This window comes from Macrotis lagotis, chromosome 2 (assembly GCF_037893015.1).
Source record: "Macrotis lagotis isolate mMagLag1 chromosome 2, bilby.v1.9.chrom.fasta, whole genome shotgun sequence".
NCBI classification, from domain to species: domain Eukaryota; kingdom Metazoa; phylum Chordata; class Mammalia; order Peramelemorphia; family Peramelidae; genus Macrotis; species Macrotis lagotis.
In genome coordinates, this window is record NC_133659.1 from 198,375,741 (window position 1) to 198,399,259 (window position 23,519).

The following is a 23,519-nucleotide window of genomic DNA, read 5'->3' on the forward strand; positions in this document are numbered from 1 at the left end:
GGGTTTTGTGGACTTCTAAGAATGGGAGGCTTATTTGCAAGGTTGTTTGAGTTTTATTTTTCATTCCTGAAACATTCCTTTAAAACTAGGAATATTGGGGGGGGGGGCTAAAGTACCCATCACAACCCTGTGATTTGGGAATGTGGGGAAAATATATTTATCACCACAGGGCTTTGTCCTGTTTTCCAAGGCATTTCCAGACAAACAATGGAATCCTGCAGTTTCTCAGCAGAGAAGGAAATTAGCTTTTCCCCTGTGATATTCAGGTTTAACTAATCAGTCTCTTCTTGCCCTACCCTTCCCCTATTCCATATCTCTACATCCATTTTGACTCCTCTGTCTCTGCACCTAGTCTTAGATATCTTGCATATCTCTTTGTCTCCCTATGGTTTTTTTTCATCTCAGTCACCATTTCCATCTGTCTCCCTCAATTTCTTTCTCCTTTTCCTTTCCTGTATTTTTCCTCCTCCTCTTCCCTCCTAACTATAATTTACCTTTCTTCCTTTTCTCCTTCCTTCTTCCCTCCCTCCCTTGCTTCATTCCTTCTTCTTTTCCTTCATTCTCTCCCTCCTTTCTCCCTCCTTTCTCCCTTCCTTTCTTCATTCCCCCTCCTTCTTCCCTTGCTTTCTTTCTTTCCTTCATTCCTTCAATCTCCCCTTCTTTCTCCCTTCCCTCCTTTTTTCTTTGTTTTATTCCCTCACTTTCATTTCTCTTCCTTTCTTCATTCTTCCCTTCTTCCTCCCTTGTTTTCTTTTTCCTTTACTTCATTTCTTCTTTCCTTCATTTCTTCTTTCCTTCATTTCTCCTTTTTTCTTCCTCCCTTGTTTCCTTCTTTCCTTCATTCTTTCCCTCTCTTCTCATTTCCTTCTTTCATTCTTTTCTTCTCTCTCTCTCCCTCACTCCTTCTTTCCTTCCTTCCTTCTTTCATTCCTTCCCTCCTTTCTCTCCTCTCTTCTGTCTTTTTCCTTTTCTTCTTTCCTTCCTTTCTTCCACCCCACTCCTCTGTAGTCTCAGTTCCCTCCTTCAAAGAACTGCTTTCTGTCTGCCCTGTCTTCCGTGCTATTCAGATGGTACCACTGAGCTGGTTCCTGGCTCTGTCCACTGCCTAATCAGCAGTTACCGACCCTTCTGAAGATCTCTCAATCTCTACCAACTCCCCATTCTGTCAAAGGAGCAGGGTTTAGACTATCCAGAGGGGAGGAAGTCAGGAGATGGCTGATGTGTTTATGCGCAACATTTTGAAATCCTTGTGTATGAGCTGCAAGCAGCTGCAGTGGTCTGCCCAGAGGGCTCATTAAAGGAAACCCTTCTTAATGGAAGGTGCTGAGTTAGCCAGGAGCTGCATCCCAGGATGTTTGGGAGGTGGGATGTAAATGAGATGAGAAGAGGGGAAGCAATGGGAAGGTGATCAGACATCCTGCAAAACAGAGGTATGTTTCAACTCCCTATACCTCATGACAATGTCATCCAAAATGCTGCTTACAGACTTATTTTGTCTGTGCCCTGCTACCTCCATTATTCCATCTCTCTCTCTCTCTCTCTCTCTCTCTCTCTCTCTCTCTCTCTCTCTCTCCCCCATTTTTCTCTTTTCTTGTTAAGCACAATTCTTATATTTTTTCACATTCAAAAGGAATTCCCATAGCTAATCCCAGTTGTCATTCTTAATTTATATCTCCTTTTCTGTGGTCACATATATACATTTGTTCTCTTTCTGGCTTCACCCTCCTTTCCTCAATAAATATCTCTCTTGATAAGTTCTACATACAGATTTACAGCTGAAAATGACCTTTCAGGTGACCTAAACCAATTCCTTCATTTTATAGAAAATGAAGTTAAGGTTCAATAAGAAGTGATACAGCCAAGGTAATACAGCCTCAATACCTTTCATGCAATGTGAACTTGTACCAAAGAACCCCCTCAAACTCCTTACAAAAGATTCTTGTTGCCCATTTCTGGGACCTGCTGCTTTGTCCAATAGGAACTGTGTACACTATCAGATGGGGGTGGGAAGGATGAATTTCCTATTCATTGGTTCTACTTAGCATTCATTACTCCATTCTTCTCACCCCTCCCAATCTCTTATGCAGACATTCCCTAAAGGATTTTCTAGAATCTGAATGTAAAGGTCAAAAAAACAATGTTGGCATCTCATTTCCCCTGTCACCTCCATATATCTTGCATGTCTGCAATGGAGATGGAAGGGAACAAAAGCAAATGACCTTTGCGGAGAAACCAGGGAAGAGCCAGAAAAAAATGAGGAAAATGAGGGGGGAAAAAAAGACTAGATATGCATAATAGAAAGATTATTGGATCTCTGTAAAATTAGATGACTTAGATGATCTTTAAAGTCCCTTTATATTTTACCTGTCCATGATTCAATGATTCAATGATTGGGGTCAAGGGCCAATCAACAGTAGCTGCCTATTATTCACTTCTTTCTTTAAGACAAGCAAATATTGGTTATTACACTCACACATTCCTCAGATCCATAGACCAATTGTGAGTTTAGGTTCAACCATGGCAAGCTCTTGGTTTAGTCTTGCCCAAGATATCCATATTTTCTAGTGTCCTCTTTCCAAAGAGGCGGAGAACCAGAGAAGTCAATTAATCACCCTATCTAACCCAGCTAGATACACAGTCCTGGGTCTTTCTTTGGCTGCACCTGGTAATTATTCCCGCTTTGTTTTTGACTTACCTAGATGGGGATTTGGTGATGGTACCTAGAGGTCAAACTGAGACCAAGATCAGCTAATGCAGAGACTAGAAGACTCCAAAATGACTTACTTAATGTCTTTAAGTCAGCATTTGGATTTTTATGAGAAGGTTGTAAGAAGTTGTTCACCATGTTCACAGGGAAATATATAAAAGGAAATCAACTTAAGTGTAAAGCAAATAAAATTCAGTCAAAACTAAAGTCAAATATCTTAAAGTGAAAAGGGATCAGGCAGCTAAGAGAAGCTATGGAGTTTCTATATAGAGTCTTATCACGGAGAGACTAGAGAATTGTCTGCTGTGACTTAGTCCCTTCTCATCATCTCTTAAATTCTAAGCTCTGAGGTCATGTTTTTTCTACTGCACAGATGAGAGAGTAAGGCAATGTGCATATCATGAGATTTAGGATTACTGATAGGGTCCATTTGTCCCCTCATCCCCCCAAAACATGTTTCATGATGCTACCCTCCATTCCTACTTGACCTGAAGCTTCCATAATCAAAAAGTTAGTTTCAAAAGAATTAGAAGTTCAACTGTTTCCAAAATTCCAGCTCACTGAATGATCAGTATTGATTGTTCTCTTCTCTGCCAATCTATCTACTGACTCATTTTCTTTATTTATTCTCACCTTGGTTCAAAAGCAATTAAAGGATATTTTCTTATATTTCCTTACAAATTCCTAAATCTAAAAGATATTTCTCATTAAAAAGATATTTCTCTGGGTCACCATTTAGTCTATTAAATATTAAATAGAGAGACCTCTTTTCCTACAAACTTTTTTTAATCTCTATATATCATCCCCATTAATTACTTAGACTTCAGTACTTATTAAGTTTACTGGTGATTAGATTTATTAACAATGCAAGAAACAAATATTATTATAAAAATAATTGTTTACAAAGATCATCTCTAAGAAAGATCATAGCCAAAGTCATCTCTAACAATTATTACTCCTGACTTTTCAATTCAGGAAACACAGACCTCCCATTTAATTCTTTCAAGATGCCAGTGAAGTCTCTTCTCAAGAATTCCCTCCATTGTATTTCTTCACAAAAGTTAAAAGTTATCCCAAGAAAGAAGTTCTCTTAGTTCTTTCCATTTCACTCAGTTTCTCTCTTTCATGGCTAAGTCTCTCTGTGATAATAATCAAACTCAGTCTCACAAAATTAAAACCTTATTTTCTAAGGGGTTTTTGTAGGGGGTTTTTTTTGCAAGGCAATGGGGTTAAGTGGCTTGCCCAAGGCCACACAGCTAGATAATTATTAAGTGTCTGAGGTCAAATTTGAACTCAGGTCCTCCTGACTCCAGAGCCAGTGCTTTATCCACTGCACCACCTAGCTTCCCCAAAACCTTATTTTCTTTAGCAAAGTCATTTACTCAAATGATATCACAAAAACAATAATTGCAAAGTATTTTCTCCAAAATCAGAGGCGTACTCTCCTACCAAAACAAGAGATTATATTCTGTGGGTGGAAGAGTGAATTTTTAAAAATTTTATTTTATTTTATTTTTAGTCCCATATTTCTCTCTCTCCCCCAATCATTGAGAAGACAAAAAATTCTAAATGCTGGGCAAACATGTATAGATATGCAAAACAATGCCCACAATAGTCATATAGAAAGAAGAGGGAAAGAAGGGAAGAATGAAGAAAGGAAAGAAAAAAGAGAAATAAAGAAAAGAAAATATACTTCATTATGCCAGTCCCTGGGTGCTAGCAATTGACCCTTATTAAGCTCTGGGGCTTGATTGAGAGGTGTTTCATCTTAGATAGGTAGGGACATAACTAGATAGAATAGAGTAGTGCAGTGGGTCAGCTCCAGAATGGGAAAGCAAGTTGTTGACTCAGTTTTCACCCACTATGTAAAGACTAATAGTCTATGAACTAATAAACTATTAGTTATCTATCTGAAGGTAGATTGCATGTTTAATTATGAGTCAGTTCTGCTTGGTCACTGTGTTGATCAGAAAGCTAAGTCTTTTAAAGTTGCTTGTCTTTTATAATATTGCTGTTTCTGTATAAATTGTTCTGGTTCTGCTCATTTCATTTTGCATCAGTTCATACAAATCTTTCCAGGTTTTTTCTGAAACCATTAGCACAATATTATTATATTAAATATTATTCTATTATAATCACATACTAAAACTAGTTCAACATTCTCCAATTGATAAACATCTCCTAAATTTCCAGTTCTTTGCCATTATAAAAAGAACTGCTACAGATATTTTAATACATATGGGTCCTTTTCTTCTTTCTTTAGTCCCTTTGGGATATATTCCCCTTCAAAGATACAGCAATTATATTCATAATTCATATATTAATAATATATTCATAGTCTGATAGAAAGGCTATTGAAGCTGATATTATATATCTATCTAATCTATTCCTATGTCTGTCATCTATCTATCTATCTATCTATCTGTCTATCTATCTATCTATCTATCTGATCTATGTATCTATCTATGTATCTATCTACCTATCTATCTACCATCTATTCAGGGAATGGATCTATTTATCTGTCTATCTACCTGCAATCTATACAGGAAAATTATCTCTATTTATCATTATCATTATCAGACTACTGTGTTATCTCATTTGAGGCTCACAATAACTTTGTCAAGTAGGCAGTTCTTGTTATTATCTTCACTTCATAGAAGAGTAAACATCTTCAGGGAAGTGAAATAAATTAGTCTAGTCCTACAGTCAGTAAATATCAGAGTCAAGATTTGAACTGAAACCTTGTTCAATCCACTTCAAATGCTTTTTTCTAATCATTCACACCATTGACTTTGTGCTACTATTTGTTAGGCAGTGTGGCCTGTCCCTACCCAAAGTAGACACTGTTTCTAAGAGGCAAGATAAAACTCAGAAGGGTGGCCTCCCCAGCCAAGTCTTTGGAAAGGATGGGAATCCCACTATGCAATAAACCAGCAATTAGACTTCCTTAAATGATCTTATAATTTTCTGCTAATGAAACTACTTTACTCAGAGGAGTAGCCCTTCCAACCCTAGTTTTTCTGTGTCCTATGAATAACTTTTATTAGAAAATAAAAACTAATGTGGTACAAGCATTGTTCAGAGCTGTCCTGGGATCAGCCCAGAAAAGAAGCCAATATAAGTCTGTTCTGTTTCCTAAGTGATCCTGGTTGGAAAGGGCTAATTTAAGAAAAATAATTGAGATATAGTCTTGAACAGAGCCTAAGAGTAAGGATTGGTTATTAATACTGAAACAGTTACTTTCTCTCATTTACTCCTGACTCCTCCACACGTTAATCTGTATCTATGCCAGTCCCTGGGTGCTAGCAACTACCTTTATTAAATAAGCTCTGGGGCTTGACTGGGAAGTGTTTCACCTTAGGTAGGTAGGGTCATAACTAGATAGAATAGAGTAGTGCATCTGTGTCTGGGTCAACTCCAGAATGGGAAGCAAGTTGGTGACTCAGCTTTCATCCATTCTGAACAGACCAACATTAAAGTCCCAGCTATACCAGTTATTAACTGGGTGACCTTAAACTTCTCAGCATTTGCACTCTCAGTCTCCAGTAATAACAGTACCTCATTGATGTGACTAGTCCTTGTCATGACACATTCTTTATGATTCTGATCTTTGACTTCCCGTAAGGACAGCTAGATGATGTAGTGGATGGAGGACTGGTCCTGGAATCAGGAAAGTCTAAGTTAAAATATGATTTTAGACAATAACTTAAGTGTCTTTTTTCATCAGTTTTCTCATTTGTAAAAAATGAACTGGAAAAGGACCTTTGCCAAGAAAACCCCAAAAGAGGTCACAAAGAGTAAGACACTAAAAGTTAACAACCAAGTTAAGAAAATGTCTACTCAGTATCCTGGAGGTCTTCCTCAAGTCCTTTTGATACCTTAAGGATATAATGGCAGTATATTGGTTTTCCAATGGTTATTGCTTACTTTCTTTTCAGCACATTAGATTTCTCAATATTTCTCAAATGATATACTTTACACCCATTAACCTTTATTGTTTTTTTGTTGCAATGTTTTGTGAACTTTTCATGACCATCATGTGCCCATTGCCCTTTAGTTTGCCCTCAGCTTCTATTCTCATCTGTTGAATGGACAAAATATTACTCTACAGTTCATCTTTTATAGGCCTTTGAGTGTAGAGGAAATGTGAGGTATTATTACTTTGTGTGTGACATGTTTCCCTGTTGTTGTTGTTTGTCCTTTGCTCTCCAGGAAACAGAGAGAACTGTTGCCATGACATGCAAGGGAATTGGATTTAAGTAGGGGAAGTATGTAAAGTCACCAGTCTCACTTTCTCCTCCTGAGTCAGTGACAATTAATGATAAATTAGGACAATTGGAGATGGCCCCCTGTTTCCCTATGGTGTTTAGTGCAATGCTCTTTGAAGATACCTCAGAAACTAGATAAATGCTTTGCCTAACTGAAAGTTTAGTAATTTTTATGTAGACATGTATTGGTAGAGATAGCTGTTTTCCCCATGACATAGTTATGTAAATTTGGGCAAGAGGCCAAGGAAATCTGGACTTGCATAAAGCTATAAGGAGTACAAATCTCACCAATGTATTAAAGTCACCAGTTAGAAGACTGGAGGAGAAGGGGGAATGGGCCTCAGGCTATAGAGCTTGCTGCCTGAGGAAATGTTCAACCTTCCTCTAAAATGACAGCAGAAGATCTTAACAGCTTTTAATTATTCCCTTTAGGGATGACTCAGTGGCACAGTGGATAGAGCACTGGCTCTGGAGTCAGGAGAACCTGAGTTCAAATTCGATCTCAGACACTTAATAATTACCGAGCTGTATGGCCTTGGGCAAGCCACTTAATCCCATTTGCCTTGCAAAAAAAACTAAAAAAAAATTATTCCCTTTAACCTAGAATGATTTACTGCCTCAGTTTCCTTGTCTCTTTGCTCAAGAGCACAAATGACTCCCTATGGCTACTCACCTCAAATTTCTATGCTGTAATCTAGCATTTAAATCTCTCCCTTGAGGGCACAATGCCTTCTTCCCCAGCACATATCCTTTTTTCTCTTTTAAAAAAATTATTTTTTTTCAGTTACATAGAAAGACAAATTTTAACATTCCTCATTTAAAAAAAGTTGAGTTTCAAATTTTCTTCTCTCCACTTCCTCCCTAAGATGGTAATAATAGAGGTTATATATGTAAAATCATGTAAAACATCTTTCCATATTAGTCATGTTATAAAAGAAGAAACTGACCAAAAGAAAAAATATGAAAAAAATAAAGTGAAAATAGTATTTTCTTCCATCTGCATTCAGACTCAGTCAGTTCTTTCTCTGGAGGTGAATAGCATTTTCCATCATGAGTCCTTTGCAATTGTCTCAAATCATTGTGTTACTGAGAATAGCAGTCATTCATAACTGATCATTGTACAATGTTGCTATTACTATGCACAATGCACTCCTGGTTCTGTACACACACACACACACACACACACACACACACACACACACACACAATCTTAATCCCCAAATCTGTACTAATCAGCTTGGCTTCTTGCTCTAGCCTGGTCACTATCCTTTCCTCTTGTTCTTTCCCACCTTGATGCTTTCCTTTAGTGTCTCTCCTTGTGAAGGAGAGTGTTGGGGAGAAAGGGCAGGATGAGTATAGTGTGAAAGGTACTATTTGTTATTCTACCTTCTTTGAATAGATAAAAGGACTGGGGAAGGATAAGGGAGGACTAAGATCTACCTCATTTCCTCTCTTTCTCTTTCTCTCTCCTTCCCCCAGGGCTCCAGTGCAATTCCTCCATTGACCTCATTGGGACCTGCTGGCCTCGGAGTGCAGCTGGCCAGCTCGTGGTACGGCCCTGTCCTGCCTACTTCTATGGCGTCCGCTATAACACAACAAGTAAGATCCTACTTTTGGAAGATAAGGTAGGAGGGAGATAGAGAAACTTGTTCACTGTTAGGAGGGAGGATGGAATGGTGAGAAGTAGAGGGGAAAATAATGCATTATGCTGAAAAAGAGACCTGAGAGTTCTAGGGCCATATCAGAACCTTGATACCTACAAAAAGCTAATGGAAAGTCAACTGGATGTATAATTAAAAGACCTGAGTTTGAGTCCTGCTTCAGATAGGTACTATCCAGATCTAAATTCAAATTCAAGTTTTATAATTCACTACCCATGTGACATTGTAATTTCCTACCTCTTAAGTGCAACAGTTTGTATGCTAAAGTGGGTAGGGAAATTAAAGGAAGGAGGGGAAAAGGAAAGAACTATTCTCAGATAGTGGGAAGTAACATATAATAGAATGAAAACTGGTTTGGAGTCTCAATTCCTAGGGTTTAATGTCACCACAAGTCACTTAACTTATCTTGCCTCAGTTCCCTCATCTGTAAAAAAATGAAAAAATTGAACTAGATGACCTCCAAGGTCTCTAAAACCCATGACCCTCTGATTATAGATAATACATTTAACTTCTCGGATTTAGTTTCCTTAGCTGTAAAGTGAGAAGAATAACAGTGTTCTTGTGAGGAGGGCACTTCGTAAATCCCCTAGCCCTTTATTAATGTCAGCTGTTATTATTTGCCAACTATTGGTGAATAGGGAGGGGTGGATTGGCACCAAGCCATCTCAGACACCTGATGCTTGAAGTCCCTGCCTCTCTCCTCTCTGGCCCCATGTCTCAGGGCTTTACAGTTCCTTGCTGGAGATGTTGATGCATTGTTCTACCACCTGTTTCTTTCAGAATTAATTTGCTTGTATCTCTCTATGTTTCACAGTTCTCGTCTATCTATAGAGCAGTAGATGCAGGGTAGCAGAATAAGGGCCACATTAGGGATAGAACTGGGATCTGGAGCATAGAGTTCTGGGGGTCAGGTTTCCTCTGTCATGGGAGGGGGACTTTAGTCCAAGCACATGATTTCAGACTGGGTTCCCTCAACCCTTCCTTTAGTTGAGGTGATAGTAAAATGCATAGATCTTCCACAAACTACTGCAGGATCTAGGTACATTTTGTGAACCCCCTTTAGGTGATGGACCCCTTTGGAAGTCTGGTGAAGTCTATAATGTATAAAATAAAATATCTACTTTTACAAAAGAAATAAATTATTTTGAAAAATAGTTTCAGAAATTTAAAAAAAAATAACAAAATCACATACCCCTGGTCTAGGGAGAAATTGGAGAACTTTGTGCCTCACATTAGATTAAGACCCTGAAATCATATCTCAGTACTACTCAGTTCTACAACCCTGAGAAAGTCATAAAATTCTGGAATACCATAATTGGAAAAGTAGTCAAAAGTCATATACTAAATTAACTGAACCTTGTCTACTATACCTGGGAAATGTTCACCCAGTGAACATATTATTCCCACTTGGGAATAATAAAGATGAGTAAACCATATTGTACATCATATATTGACCTCTTGAGTCTTTTCTTTTAAGGTAATTGGGGCTAAGTGACTTGCCCAAGATCACACAGCTAGTAGGTTTCTTGACTAAGTTTTGGTGCTCTATCTACTCTGTCACCCAGCTTCCCCTTGGGGCTCTTGATTCTTAAGCCTAACTATTAATCCACTACAGAAAGTGGAGAAATTAAGGAGAGGGAAGAAGGAATACTAGGGAATAGGAGGTGTGGTAAAGTGGAAAGAGCCCCAACTCTTGAGTCCAGAGGACTTGGGTTCAAATTCAGCTACTGATTCTTATTACCTGTGTGACTGTGGGCAAGTCACTTAAATGTTTTTAGGCCTCAGTTTCCTCATCTGTAAAATTAGATTGTTGGAATAAATGGCCTCTGAAGTCTCTCTGGGACCTAGAGGAGACTATCTGACAGTCAATTAGCATTTATTGAGTACCTATTCTATATAAAGCACTGAACTGGGAAGAATGAGGTAGGGAAGCAACATGGTGAATTAGAGTATTCAATTTTGAGTTTAATGACTTAGAGTCTAATATTATCTCTGTTGCTACTAATCCTATGACCTTAAGTAAGTCATTTCCCCTGTTCTGGGAAAATGAGAATGTTGGTCTAGATAGATCTTTCAACTTTAAGTCTCATATTCCAGAGAGCTTAATAAGATTTAACTCTTTCTATCTTACTGGGTTCCAGTGATGAAAAACTTCCTCAGGTAAGCCTCTAAAAGTACTGAAGAAATGATGATAAGGAAGAATATATACCTGAAAGAATATTCAAGAGCCATGAGGCAAAAAGACTTTGAACTGAGCCCTGAAGGATTTTCAGGATTCAGAAATGAGGTAAAAAAGCATTCCAGGGATGTAAAGAAGACATTTCTAAAGATAAACCTGAAGGGAAGACTGGAAAATGACCTCTAATTTCCCAACCCTTCTGAAAAAATAGCAGCTAAAGTGATTACAATTGTGCCACCACTATTAACAACATCCAGGAACTCAGAGTCACCTCTAATAATGAAGCAATAATTAATTCATTACTGAGTGACGACCTCTGGGTATCCTTACTGTGTTCCCTCTTCCCCTTGGCATCAATCAGCTCTTCTAAGTTTTGGGAAGGATTTCCAAAAATATCAATTTCCATGATTCTGAGACAGAGACAGCTTGAGCCCAGTAGGGGCCATTGATTAAGAAGGAGGAGGTCATTTTCTTTTTAGGTTTCAATTCAAGGCTTATTTGTATTGTTTTCTTTCAGTGCTTTATATAGAACAGATACTCAATAATCCATGAGGCTCAGGATGGTTGGTAGCCTTCTCAAAAGTCACAGTTCCTATCTGTAGAGACACTGGGAAGATTAGATTCAATTTAACTCTGTCTTCTAATCTCAGTTTCCCTAGGTTGAGGAGGGTCAAAAGGAGATGACCCTCCCCAACCACAATCAATAGATTTTCCAGATTGGATTCCTAACTACACTGGTCTTTCAGAAAACCCAATTCCCTTGCTCTTATTCCTCCCGGTCACTTTCTCCTGATTTAACAATTAGAGACCAATCTCCTTGGGGAATGAATGGAGCCAAGACTGCCGGTCTCTGTGGTGCCCAGGGGCTTGGCCTGTTGCTGATCAAACTAGGAAATAACATTAAAAATTCATTTCCCTGTCTTCCTTATAGAGGGTGTTGCAGCAGACCTTGCAGAGTGGGGCGGAAGAGGGTTGGGATGGGGGGGGGGTGGACATATGATTGGACATATGATTGAGAGGCTGAAGTAAATCCCCACTTAGAGCTGGATACTGATACTCCATCTTTGGCTCTTTAGTACTTAGGGAATAGGACCTGATTCCCTTAACCTCCAAGGTGACAGGTATCTGGCCTATTCTGGTTGCAGAAGAAACTTCTCCATTCCACCCCGCCCTCCACCTCCCCATCCCGTTTCCTAAGGATCGTCCGCTCTGCCTCTAGGAATGCTTCAGAGCAAGTAGAGTGCCCTGTCATCCAGGGCTTAGAGCCCAGGCCTTCCTCAGGAACAGGTCTTCCTTGTTGCTGTTAGAGTGCTTTGTGATCTGAGGAAAGAATAAAATATTTCTGAAACTAAAAGGGACTCTCTAAGTCTTCATTTAGAGGAGGTCATATAAGATTCAGTACTAACATTTTTCCCCAGACCTCCAATTTCATCAATATAGGCAATTCCCTATGTGGAAATTCTCTTCACCACTAGAAATTCATTCATACCTATAGCTACATTGAGTTGTAGATGGTGTGTTGTCAAAAGCAGAACCTGAACATCCCTCTGATTCCAAGGTTGACCCTTCTTCATCCATTATACTCCATGCCTTTGAGGTAATAACAGTAGCTTCTAAAAGCAGATTGTCTCCAAAGGCTTAGTGCAGTTTTAAGCTCTTAAAGTTGAAAAGTTTAAAGAGCTCATAAAACTTAAAATTGCACTAAGATTTTGAATCACCTAAACGAACACTAAGATTTTAGGGCACCCTAGATACTTCTTTGAGATTCCGACCTATTTTCACATCCATCTGATCTTTGTACAACTCTGTAAGCACAAATTATTGATATACCCATTTCACAGATGAGTTTAGCCTTCTAAATTACTTGCCTGAAGTCTCATAGCAAACACCTGATCCAACCTAAGTCTTTAGGCTCCAAGTAAAGTGCTCTTGTTTCCACACCAACATGCCCCTTTAATAAGAATTCAGCTTCACAGATAACTTAAAGGAATTTTGAATTTCCCTTTCAATTTGATGCACATAACAATTTTGTTAGCTAATAAGAAAACTGAGACCAACAATGGTCAGGAGACTTGTCTAAGGTCCCATAGCTATGAAGTGGCAGAGTCCAGATTGGAAACCAGGTTTCCTGATTCCTATGTCAGCAGTACATGCTGGGTTGGCAGAAATATTCAGCCTCCTAATCTCTCCCACCCCTTCCTCTTTTCCTTACTTCCCTAGGGTGGAGGTGTGATCTGGCAAGTCAGGGATGGACACTGGAAATTAATAAGGGGGGGGGGGGGAAGAAGGTGATGAACAGTGCTGTGCTTATCTGTCATCTACTCTTCCCCACCCTGAGTTAGATGTGTGAAAGAAGCTCATTGAAGCCTCCTTCCTTAAGCTGTTAAACCTGCTAATACATCCAGAAAAGCGTCAGCAAGGATTGGAATAAGACTAGCAGGAAGAGGACGAGGAAAAGAAAAGAATTGCAGTTTTCCTCTCCTTCTCTGTTGAGTTCCCTCTATGCTCCAGAATGGGAACTAAGAATCTCAGGCAAAGGAGGATGAATTGGTGCCGGCTGGAGGGAGGGTGAGAGAGACAAGAGATAGTAGAGGGGGTTCAATAGAAGGGAAATCAAACTAACAGGTCCTCAAAGGGAAGGGAGATGGTGTGAGAGTAGAAAGCCCAGCACCAATAGTACTAAGAAGAAACACATTGCTACTCCCTTGCCCTCCAGGCTTTGGGGAGCAGTAAGAATTCTTGGTGGGCAGCTAAGTAGCATGGTGCATAGAGCACTAGACATGGAGTCAGAAAGACTCATTTTCCTACATTCAAATATGGTCTCAGTCCCTTACTAGTTGTGTAACCCTAGTCAAGTCATTTATAAGTTTCCTCATCTGTAAAATCAATTGAAGGATATGGTGAACCACTCCAGTACCTTTACCAAGAAAACCCCAAATAGGGTCATGAAGAGTCAGACATGACTGAAACAACTCAACAACATTATTATCTAGAGTAGAAGTGGGGAATGTCATTTGGTCTGGTGTTGCCACAACAAACAGGTGGGACTCAAAATTCAATAAATTTAGGAGTTTATAGGGGTGAACTAATTAAATGTTTGATCAATATAGCAGGCTAATGTTTAAGTTGATAATTTTGCATGACTCTCTAATGATGCTATAAAATATCTAAATGGCCCTTAGAGGAAAAAAAGGTTCCCCACCCATGATCCAGAGGGAGATTCCTTTCCTTTAGTTTCCTAATATAATATAAGTCCTGCCTCTGTCCCTCTTTATTATCACCATGTGAAAGGCTTTGAAGGAACCACATCAAAGTATCTGGTCCAGTCAAACCCAGTAGCTCATACCTTGCAAAGAAGTAAAGTTTTAGTTTCTCAGACCTACACAAGTACCCCCTTGGTGGGTAACAGTGAGCAGAAAGATCATAACAGTAACTATTCCGTCCCCACCACATCCCTGTCAGACCTGAATCTGGAACTGCCCTCAACAAAGCAAGGTACCAAAAAAGTCTCACATCATGCCTCACCTTGCAAATCCTGACCAGCCGTTCTCTACTGGCTAGCCATAAAGGATGGGTTTCTCCCTAAATATATCATGTGAATCACCCTATCATTTCTCTCTTTTTCTCTTTTTCAGACAATGGTTACCGGGAATGTCTTGCAAATGGGAGCTGGGCAGTACGAGTCAATTATTCCCAGTGCCAAGAGATACTTAATGAAGAGGTATAATTTGCCTCAATCAGTTGATTCCCTGGAGGATGCACCCTGGACTGGAGCTGGGTTGGGGAAGACTGGGGGACAGGGAAGTAGGGAGGGAAGGATTTCAGAGGGAATTGGAGAAGTAGAAAATATGGAAAACAAGGGAGTTAATCATTAAGAGGGGTAACTAGAGGATGGTGTAATGGCTAGATTACCAAGTCTTCTATAAGAAGACTCCTTTTCCTGAGCTCAAATCCAGCCTCAGACACTTAAAGATAAGTCATTTCACCCTGTTTGCCTCAGTTTCCTCATCTGTAGATAAGCTAGAGAAGGAAATACAAACCACTCCAGTATCTTTGCCAAGAAAATCCAAATGGGGAGGTCAATGAAAAGCCAGACAGGATTGAAAAATGAGTCAACAACAAATAGTAAAGGACATTAACAGTTAAAAAGAGCAGTGGGAATTGTGTCAAATGACCTAAATTTGAATCTTGGCTTTTATTTATTACCTGTGTGACCTTGACAAAGTTGCTTAGTCTCTATGGGCCTCATTTTCCTCCTTTGTAAAATGAAAGGGTTGATTAGATAACTTCAAAGGTATCTTTCAGATCAAAACCTATGATCCCATGTTAGGCTATCTAATTTAATCCTTCCAACAGCCCTGGGAGCTTAAGTGTGATCTCAGTTTTATAATGGAGAAACTTAGGTGCAGAAAAATTAAGTGACATAAAAATAATGACCATGAGCATAGTGTCCTAAAAGTCATAGTGCAGTTTTAAGCTTTAATAACCTAAAACTTCAATAAGACTTTTGGAGAATCTCCATATTATAAGATTATAAAAATCAGATTATATATGATCAATTCATTTTAAATATATTATTCACTTATTAAAATTACTATATTATAAACTTATTTTTAGGTTTTTAGTTTTTGCAAGGCAATGGGGTTAAGTGGCTTGCCCAAGACCATACAGCTAGGTAATTATTAAGTGTCTGAGGCTGGATTTGAACTCAGGTACTCCTGACTCCAAGGCCAATACTCTATCCACTGCACCACCTAGCTGCCCCCTATTATAAATTTATTTAAAATATATCACAAACCCATTAAAATGTATTATATTATAAAATTATAGCTACCATAGATTACAAAAAGCTATGTATACCTTATCTCATTTGTTTTCACAATATGACTTTGAGGAAGATGTATTATTATCTCTCTCCATTTTATAGAAGAGAATGCTGACAAAGATGAGGAATACAATGTGACTAGTTCCAGGGTTACATAGCTAGTAAATATCTGTATCAGAATTTGACCAGAATTCTTGTCTCATACATGCCAAATTTGGAATGCTATGTCCTATTCCCTAGCACCATTTTTTTAGAAAGATTTTATTTATTTTGAATTTTACAATTTTTCCCTATTCTTACTGTCCTCCCCCCACCCCCTACAGAAGGCATTTTGTTAGTATTTACATTGTTTCCATGGTATACATTGATCTCAGTTGAATGTGATGAGAGAGAAATCACATCCTTAAGGAAGAAAAATAAAGTATAAGAGATAGCAAAGTGAAATTACACAATAAGATAACTTTTTTTCCCCTAAATTGAAGGTAATAGTCTTTGGTCTTTGTTCAAAGCCCACAATTCTTTCTCTAGATACAGATGGCATTCTCCATCACAGATACCCCAAAATTATCCCTGGTTGTTGCACTGATGGAATGAGCAAGTCCATCAAGGTTTATCATCACTCCCATGTTGCTGTTAGGGTGTACAATGTTTTTCTGGTTCTGTTCATCTCACTCAGCATCAGTTCACCTAGCACCATTTTAAAACATTGTTATAGATGAGTAACTGGAATGAAGCTACAGGAGAGTCAGAATTCAGAATCAAAAATGCTCCAGGTTCCAAAAAATTAACACAGAGCATAGAAATCTTCTGATTTTCATCTCATGGTGGAGATGCAAATGAGAACTATCCCTAGGTAGTAAGAATCTTTAGCTTTTAGAGTCAAGAAATCTAAGTTTGATCCCTGTTTCTATTACCTTTTTTAGGTTTTTGCAAGGCAAATGGGCTTAAGTGGCCTGCCCAAGGCCACACAGCTAGGTAATTATTAAGTGTCTGAGGATGGATTTGAACTCAGGTACTACTGACTCTAGGGCCAGTGCTCTATACACTGTGCCACCTAGATGCCCCTCTACTACTTCTTGATTGTAAAACCTTGCAGAAGTCATTTCTCTTTTTGGGGTCTCAAAATTTCTTCATCCTTAAAAGGAGAGGATTGAATAAAATGTTCTCTAAAGTTTCTTGTAGTTCTAACATTCTATGATTCTATTTAACTTAAGTGTTGGACAGGAATGGCATTATGAGAGTAGAGACTTCCTCCTGGGAAAGATGACTGGAGGTTAGCAGAATATATCAAAAAGGAAGATTAATAGAGATGGGTGAGACCAGTTGTTAGAATTTTTCGTAAAAAGTGGAAATAAAGGAAATATACAAGTTGTATTTTAGAAAATAATTATGATTCTTTAGGAGAGAGAGAGAGAGAGAGAGAGAGAGAGAGAGAGAGAGAGAGAGAGAGAGAGAGATTAAAGCATTGGCTCTTAGACATGGGTGGAATGGAGCATTTCAAAATCAAAAAGTAGGAACCCTGGCCCAGTTCTTGTCACCTAATGGCCCTAGAGACCCAGGAATGGAACTAACGGGAAATGTAGAGATGTAACTCAGCCTTTAGGATGGACAATCATCTCTATGTTTAGTTTTTTGTTTATTTTTAAGATCTCTGAAGACAGAGTGCCTTCTTTCAGCCTCCTTTACTATTTTTGTTCCTTTAGCTATCCAGAAGTTCTTGGTTATATCTAAACCTCTTCTATTCTAATTTAAATTCCTTTCACCCTGCTTTTTTTGTCTTGCTGACATAGAAACCAGTTGTTCAGCATCACTCTCAGAAGCACCCATCACTGACTTGAAAACCAAAAGTGATGTCCTCTGAACCAGGCTAAATGATCCTCCTTCTTTTAACTTTTCAGTTTAGAACAGTCTGTTCATTCTTCCATGAGAACATATAATTTTCACTTAATCATAAAACCTAGTTGTCTGAGCTGAGAACCACTTCCTGAGTTCAAATTTGTCTTCAGACACTTACTGGCTCTGTGACCCTGGACAAGTCACTTCAGCCTGTTTGCCTCAGTTTCCTCATCTGTAAAATAAACCACCTCAAATCTAGCCTCAGACACTTACTATCTGTGTGATCCTGTGTAATTCACTCAACAATGTTTACCTTAGTTGCTTCATCTATAAGATGAACTGGAAAAGAAAATGGAAAACCAAGCCAGTATCTTTACCAAAAAACAAAACAAAAACACCAAAATGGGGTCACAAAGAGTCAGACATGACTGAACAACAGTGATTCTGAGCTGGACAGGACTACCTTAAAGACCATATAGTCTTATATGGTCTCAAATAGAAACATTACCCACTAAACTATATATATATATATATATATATATATATATATATATATATATATATATACACATATATATGTGTATATATATATACATATATATGTATATATGTATATATATACATATATATGTATATATATACACACACACACATATATATGGATCTGTCATAATCACTTAGAAAATAATACATTACTATTATCTATATTTTTATATGTATTATCCATTGTATGTTTTTCTTAAATAGTTCCCAACTACATCTTAATCAAGTTCAGGCTATACTCAGAAGCAGTGTGGGTTGCATGTGACCTGTGAGCTGAGACCTCTGTCTGACACTACTTTTTTTTTTTAACATTTTTATTTGAAATTTAAAGTTCTAAATTCTATCCCTCCCTCATTTCTTCTCCTACTTCCTCCTTGAGATGGTAAGCAGTCAGATATAGGTTATACATGTGTAATTATATAAAACATTTCCATATTAGTCATTTTGTACTAGAAACTCAGGAAAATGAAAGAAAGGAAAAAAATAGCCTGCTTCAATCTGTATTCAAGCTATCAGTTTTTTCACTGAAGGTATGCTTCATCATCCTTTGCGATTGTCTTGGATCATTTTATTCTTGAGAATAGTTAAATTATTCACAGTTCTTTATCAAACAATATTGTTGTTCCTGTGTAGTACATTCTTCTAGTTCTATTCACTTCACTATACATCAGTTCATGTAAATATTTCCAGGTTTTTCAGAAATCATCTTGCTTGTCATTTCTTAAAGCACAGTAATCATATACAATCATATACCACAATTTGCTTGGCCATTGTCCATTGATGGACATCCCTTCGATTTTCAATTCTTAGGTACCACATAAAGGGCTGTTATAAATATTTTGGTGCAAATAGGTCCTTTTCCCCTTTTTTTGGATGTTTTTGAAATATAGACCTAGTAGTGGTATTGCTGGATCTTGACACTAGTTTCTAGTCCAACCCCATCATTTTAATAGCTGAGGACTCAAGATTCAAGAAGGTAAAATTGGCATGACTGGTATACCTGGTTTCCCAACTTCCAGTTCAGGGCTTTTCCCAGCAATCAATCAAAAAGTATTTATTAAATGCATACTGTGAACTAGACACTGGCAATACAGATACATAAATTTTTCTTGAGTCTTTACTCCCAAAGATCTTGCATTCAAACTACCAAAACTACTTCAAAGTAGAGACCTACAATCTTGTCCCCCCTTTTTTTTCTCACCAAGTTCATTGATACAACTATCTGGAAAGACAGTGCTGCATTGGTGGACTTCTAAACACATTCCTCTTTGTGCTGTAGGTGTTCATAAGCCAAGAGTTAGGGAGACGGGGTGGGGGTGAGGGGACTGACAGACAAGAAGAAAGGCAAGTGTAGTGGTTTTTAGAGAAGAGAGGCAAAATCATGTAACCAGAAAACTTTATCATTTTTCTTTACCATATAATCAGGGACAGGTCATTTTCCATTGGCACGCTAAATATCTCATATATTCAGTTTTGCACATTGTCTCTCCTGTTAGCTCCCCGTGGGCAGGGACTCTATTCTTATTTTATTTTTATTTTTGTTTTGCCTTTCCTTGTAAACCCAGGACTTAGCACAGTGCCTAGGCATATTATAGACACTTCATAAATGCCTTTTGACTGATTTGTTTTCTTTGAACTTCATTGTCCTAAATTCAATGAGAGGTTTAGGCTAGATTATCTTCCTATGCTAGAATTCAGTAATTCTGCAAGTTTATCTGTAAAACCAACCAATCAGTCATTCTCAATTTGTGGGGATTGCTGCCCAAGGATCTCACCTCTATCCTTTTAAAACTTTCAGTTTCTTCTCTTTGTATTCTTACATTTCTCCATATTCTCCTTAAAATTCAGGGACCAAAACAGAATCAATCCCTGCTGCTCAGTCAATCAGCCCATGGTTCAGTCCTACTATCATAAACTGAAAGTACTGTCATTTACATCTGCTCTACAAGTCACTACCATGCTACACAGTTGCTTAGCATTCAATATAATCAATTAATTTAATTAGTAGAACTATTACCTTAAATTAATTCCCTCTATTTTAGCCCCTCATTCCCATCAGTTTAGATATTCACCTCTAGCCCTCTCTAGGAGCTGAGAGGAAAAATAGCCAATTAATTGAGCTGATGGGTTTCTCCAGTTTCTAGATCACCTTGACTAAGCCCTAATTAAGTGTCAGTGCCCCTGGGGCATTTTGGATAATGGATTCACAGAAAAGTTCATGTGAAATGGGACTTTTGAAGACACAGGGAGACCAGGAAATATTGACCTCACACTAGAAAACATCCAGTCTTCTCACCAACAGGGCACCAGACTCTCTTCTAATTCAGTACTTCTCTCTGGACAGCAACTATCCTCCACTCATTGTACTTAACTCCTCCTTCTCCAGCATCGATTTCTACCTTCCCCACCACATCCCCATCCATACTAGCAGTCTCTTCCTACTAGAAATTCTGTCTGGTAACATTTTTCCCAATCCTGTCCTACCACATACAACACACACACACACACACACACACACACACACACACACCAAAGACACCAGAAGGGAAAACTTTTGCTCATGTCCCAGGACTTATCTGTTTTACTGGTAGAATTGAGGGTATAAACAGTCCAGGAAAAACAGGTATGAAAAACTCATACAACAGATTGAGTGTGGAGGGATTAGAGTTGGGTGGGGGTGGGGGAAACAAGATCAGAGAGAAAAGAAAGGAGGGGAAAGAAGAGAGAAAAAGATCAAGGCAAAAAGGGTTCAGATATGTCAATGAGGGTTGATTAAGGTCAGACAGAACAGAAATCAAAGATACAGGAGTATATTGCCCGATATAGGAAAATATGGCCTTAATCCTTATCAGAGCAGAGGTAAACTTAATTCTGCTGCTCTGACCTCTCAAGCTCTTGAAGACAAGGTTTGCAACACCTAGCAAGTCTGGCAACTTGACTCATTTAAACAAGTTCTAAATTGCTTATTGAATTCTGGTTGAGGCTGGCACAGTTAAGGGGCCCTGATCCCCAATACCACTCTGCTAAGAGGAGGTTCATAGATGGGTCATGGATTCTCTCATCTCAACAATAGCAATTTGACAGTGTGTGACAGACACCCCAGGACAAAGACAACAACTTCTTGAATTCATAACCCAGGGTCCCAGAGGTCTGCCTCTGGCTGCATCTCTTTCTGTTTTCAACCATCTCTCTCATTATTTTTCTGGATATCACTACTTCTTTCCAGATGTTTCATTACTCTTGCCTGGTCATGTTCCAGATTATCTCTTCAGATGTCCCTCCTGTTGTAATTTATATTGTCTCTGCTTATATTTATTTCTCTAGCTATAGCTCAATTTGTCTCTGAAGCTGTCTTGGGCTAACTCTCCCACCTCTCAGATAATTTATCCAGGTGTCTTCTTGGTTGTATCTTTGACTGTCTCGTTAAGTAACTTCATTTCTCTAATATCTCTGATTATCTTGGGATGGTTGCTCAATCCCTCTTTAACTGGCTATAACTCTCCAGCTGCCTCTGTGCATCTCTCTCAGACTATCTCACCAGCTGTCTGTGCTCCTCAGACTGAGCTCAGAGACCTTAAGTTTAATATAACATGTTAACAAAGGGATATTGGATCAGATTCACTACTTCTAAACCCCAGAGCTAATACTGAAGAAATCTCTTTTCTCCTCACTCCTAACCCCTATCACTAATATAGTTGAGCTTTATTCTCCTTTCTAGTTCCTTGGGAAAAAATGCATACAGATTAGTCATTAAGAAGCGGGGGGTGGGGGGTTGAAGGGGAGAAAAAAGTCAAGATTTCTCACCTTATTAGAACCACAAAGGTTCCAATACTGAGATAAGAAGAACCCTAGGATTGAGAGGTAGAAGGTACCTTAGAGAACATCTATCCCAATGGACAGCCAGGTGGTGTAGTGATTAGAGTTTTGGATCTGGAGTCAGGAATCCCCCTTCAGATACACATTAGCTGTGTGACCTAGGCCAAGTCCCTTAACCCTGTTTTGCCACAGTTTCCTCATCTGTAAAATGGGATAGAGAAGGAAATGGCAAACCACTCTAATATATTTGCCAAGAAAACCCCAAATGGGATTAAGGAGTCAGACATGACTAAACAATAACAAAAATCAATTCAATGTGAACTCAAGAAGAAAAGTCTTCATGACTTCAGAGGAGGCACTTTATGCATTATATTACTACCTTGTAACCCAAGACCTAGTTTAAGGCATTTTTTTTGCCTTCAGGATAAAAATATAACCCCAAGCCCTTCACACCCTTTACCAAAACTACTATTTCAATCTCATTATACCTAACTCCTCTTCACATACTCTATGATCCAGTCAAATAGACCTCTTTGCTGTTATTTACACAGTTTCTCCTCTCTGCACTTAACCATCCCCACACCTCAAGTACAACCCCTCCTCATTTCTACCTCCTAGAATTCCTTATTTCCTTAAAGACTCAAGTTTGACCTTCATGTACACGAAGCCTAGATGTGGTCAAGTGTCACCATGGACATAGTGCTAGGCCTGGAATCCTCTTCCTATATTCATATCCAGCCTCAGTCTTACTAGCTGGGCCACTCACTTAATCACTGTCTGCCTCAGTTTCCTCAACTCTAAAATGGAGATAATAATGGTACTTATCTCCAAGGATTGTTGTAAGGATCAAAAGAGATAATATTTGAAAAGTATTCAGGACATAGAAGATACTTAACTGCATATTTCCTTCCTTTCTGATATCCTCCAACCACTAGTATCTTCCTCACCTTAAGTTTATTTTGTGTTTATTCTCCTCATAATTCTGTGGATACATTTTATCTCCCAAATAGCATATGAAGTCCTTGATAGCAGGATCTATTTCCTTTTTGTCTCTGTTGTTAAATCATTTACTCAGTGTTTATTGAGGGACTAAATGAGAACTAGCAGAACCAGGATTCAAATACAGTTCCTCTCATTTCCACACCCATTTGCTCTCTATACTCCACTTTCCTTTCCATCAGAGGAGATTTTTCTGCTGTTATCTGGACACTGCCCCATCCCCAGTTCACTCTCTCCACCCAAAGGCTGACCCCCAGTACTTTAGGAATAACTGGGGGTACTGAAGGATGTAAGATGATAGGATCAAAACAGAGTGGAGTGGAGGGAGGGGATAGGTCAGGAAGGTGAGTATTTTGTTTGCAGCAATGTTTATCTGCAAGATAGGGCTCCTGATGGGCAAAGATAGGCCATGTGTGGGCTAGGGCACCACAGAGGCTATTATACAGCACATTTTTTATGTGGGCTTCTAGAAAATTTAATAAAATGAAATTAAGAATCAGGTCCAGACAGACTGTGATATGTATCTTCCGGATGCTCCCAGCCTCAGCCTCTATTGCTTTGTGGGCCAAGAAGGTTTCCATTTACATTAAGCAATTATGTCTCCCCATTCTTCCTCCTCCTGCCATTCACACACACCCACTGGTCCCAATTCAGTCTGTTGCCCATGATGCTAATTCTCTGAGTT

General features: G+C 38.6%; 1 protein-coding gene across 1 annotated transcript in view; it reads left to right on the forward strand.

Moving 5' to 3' along the window:
* Positions 1-23,519, forward strand: part of CRHR1 (corticotropin releasing hormone receptor 1) — a 109,483-nt gene that overhangs the window by 62,317 nt on the left and 23,647 nt on the right. Inside the window, exons 3-4 of the mRNA XM_074224392.1 lie at positions 8,455-8,574; positions 14,451-14,536. Coding sequence (XP_074080493.1) covers positions 8,455-8,574; positions 14,451-14,536 — 206 coding nt within the window. The remainder of the gene's footprint in view (positions 1-8,454; positions 8,575-14,450; positions 14,537-23,519) is intronic.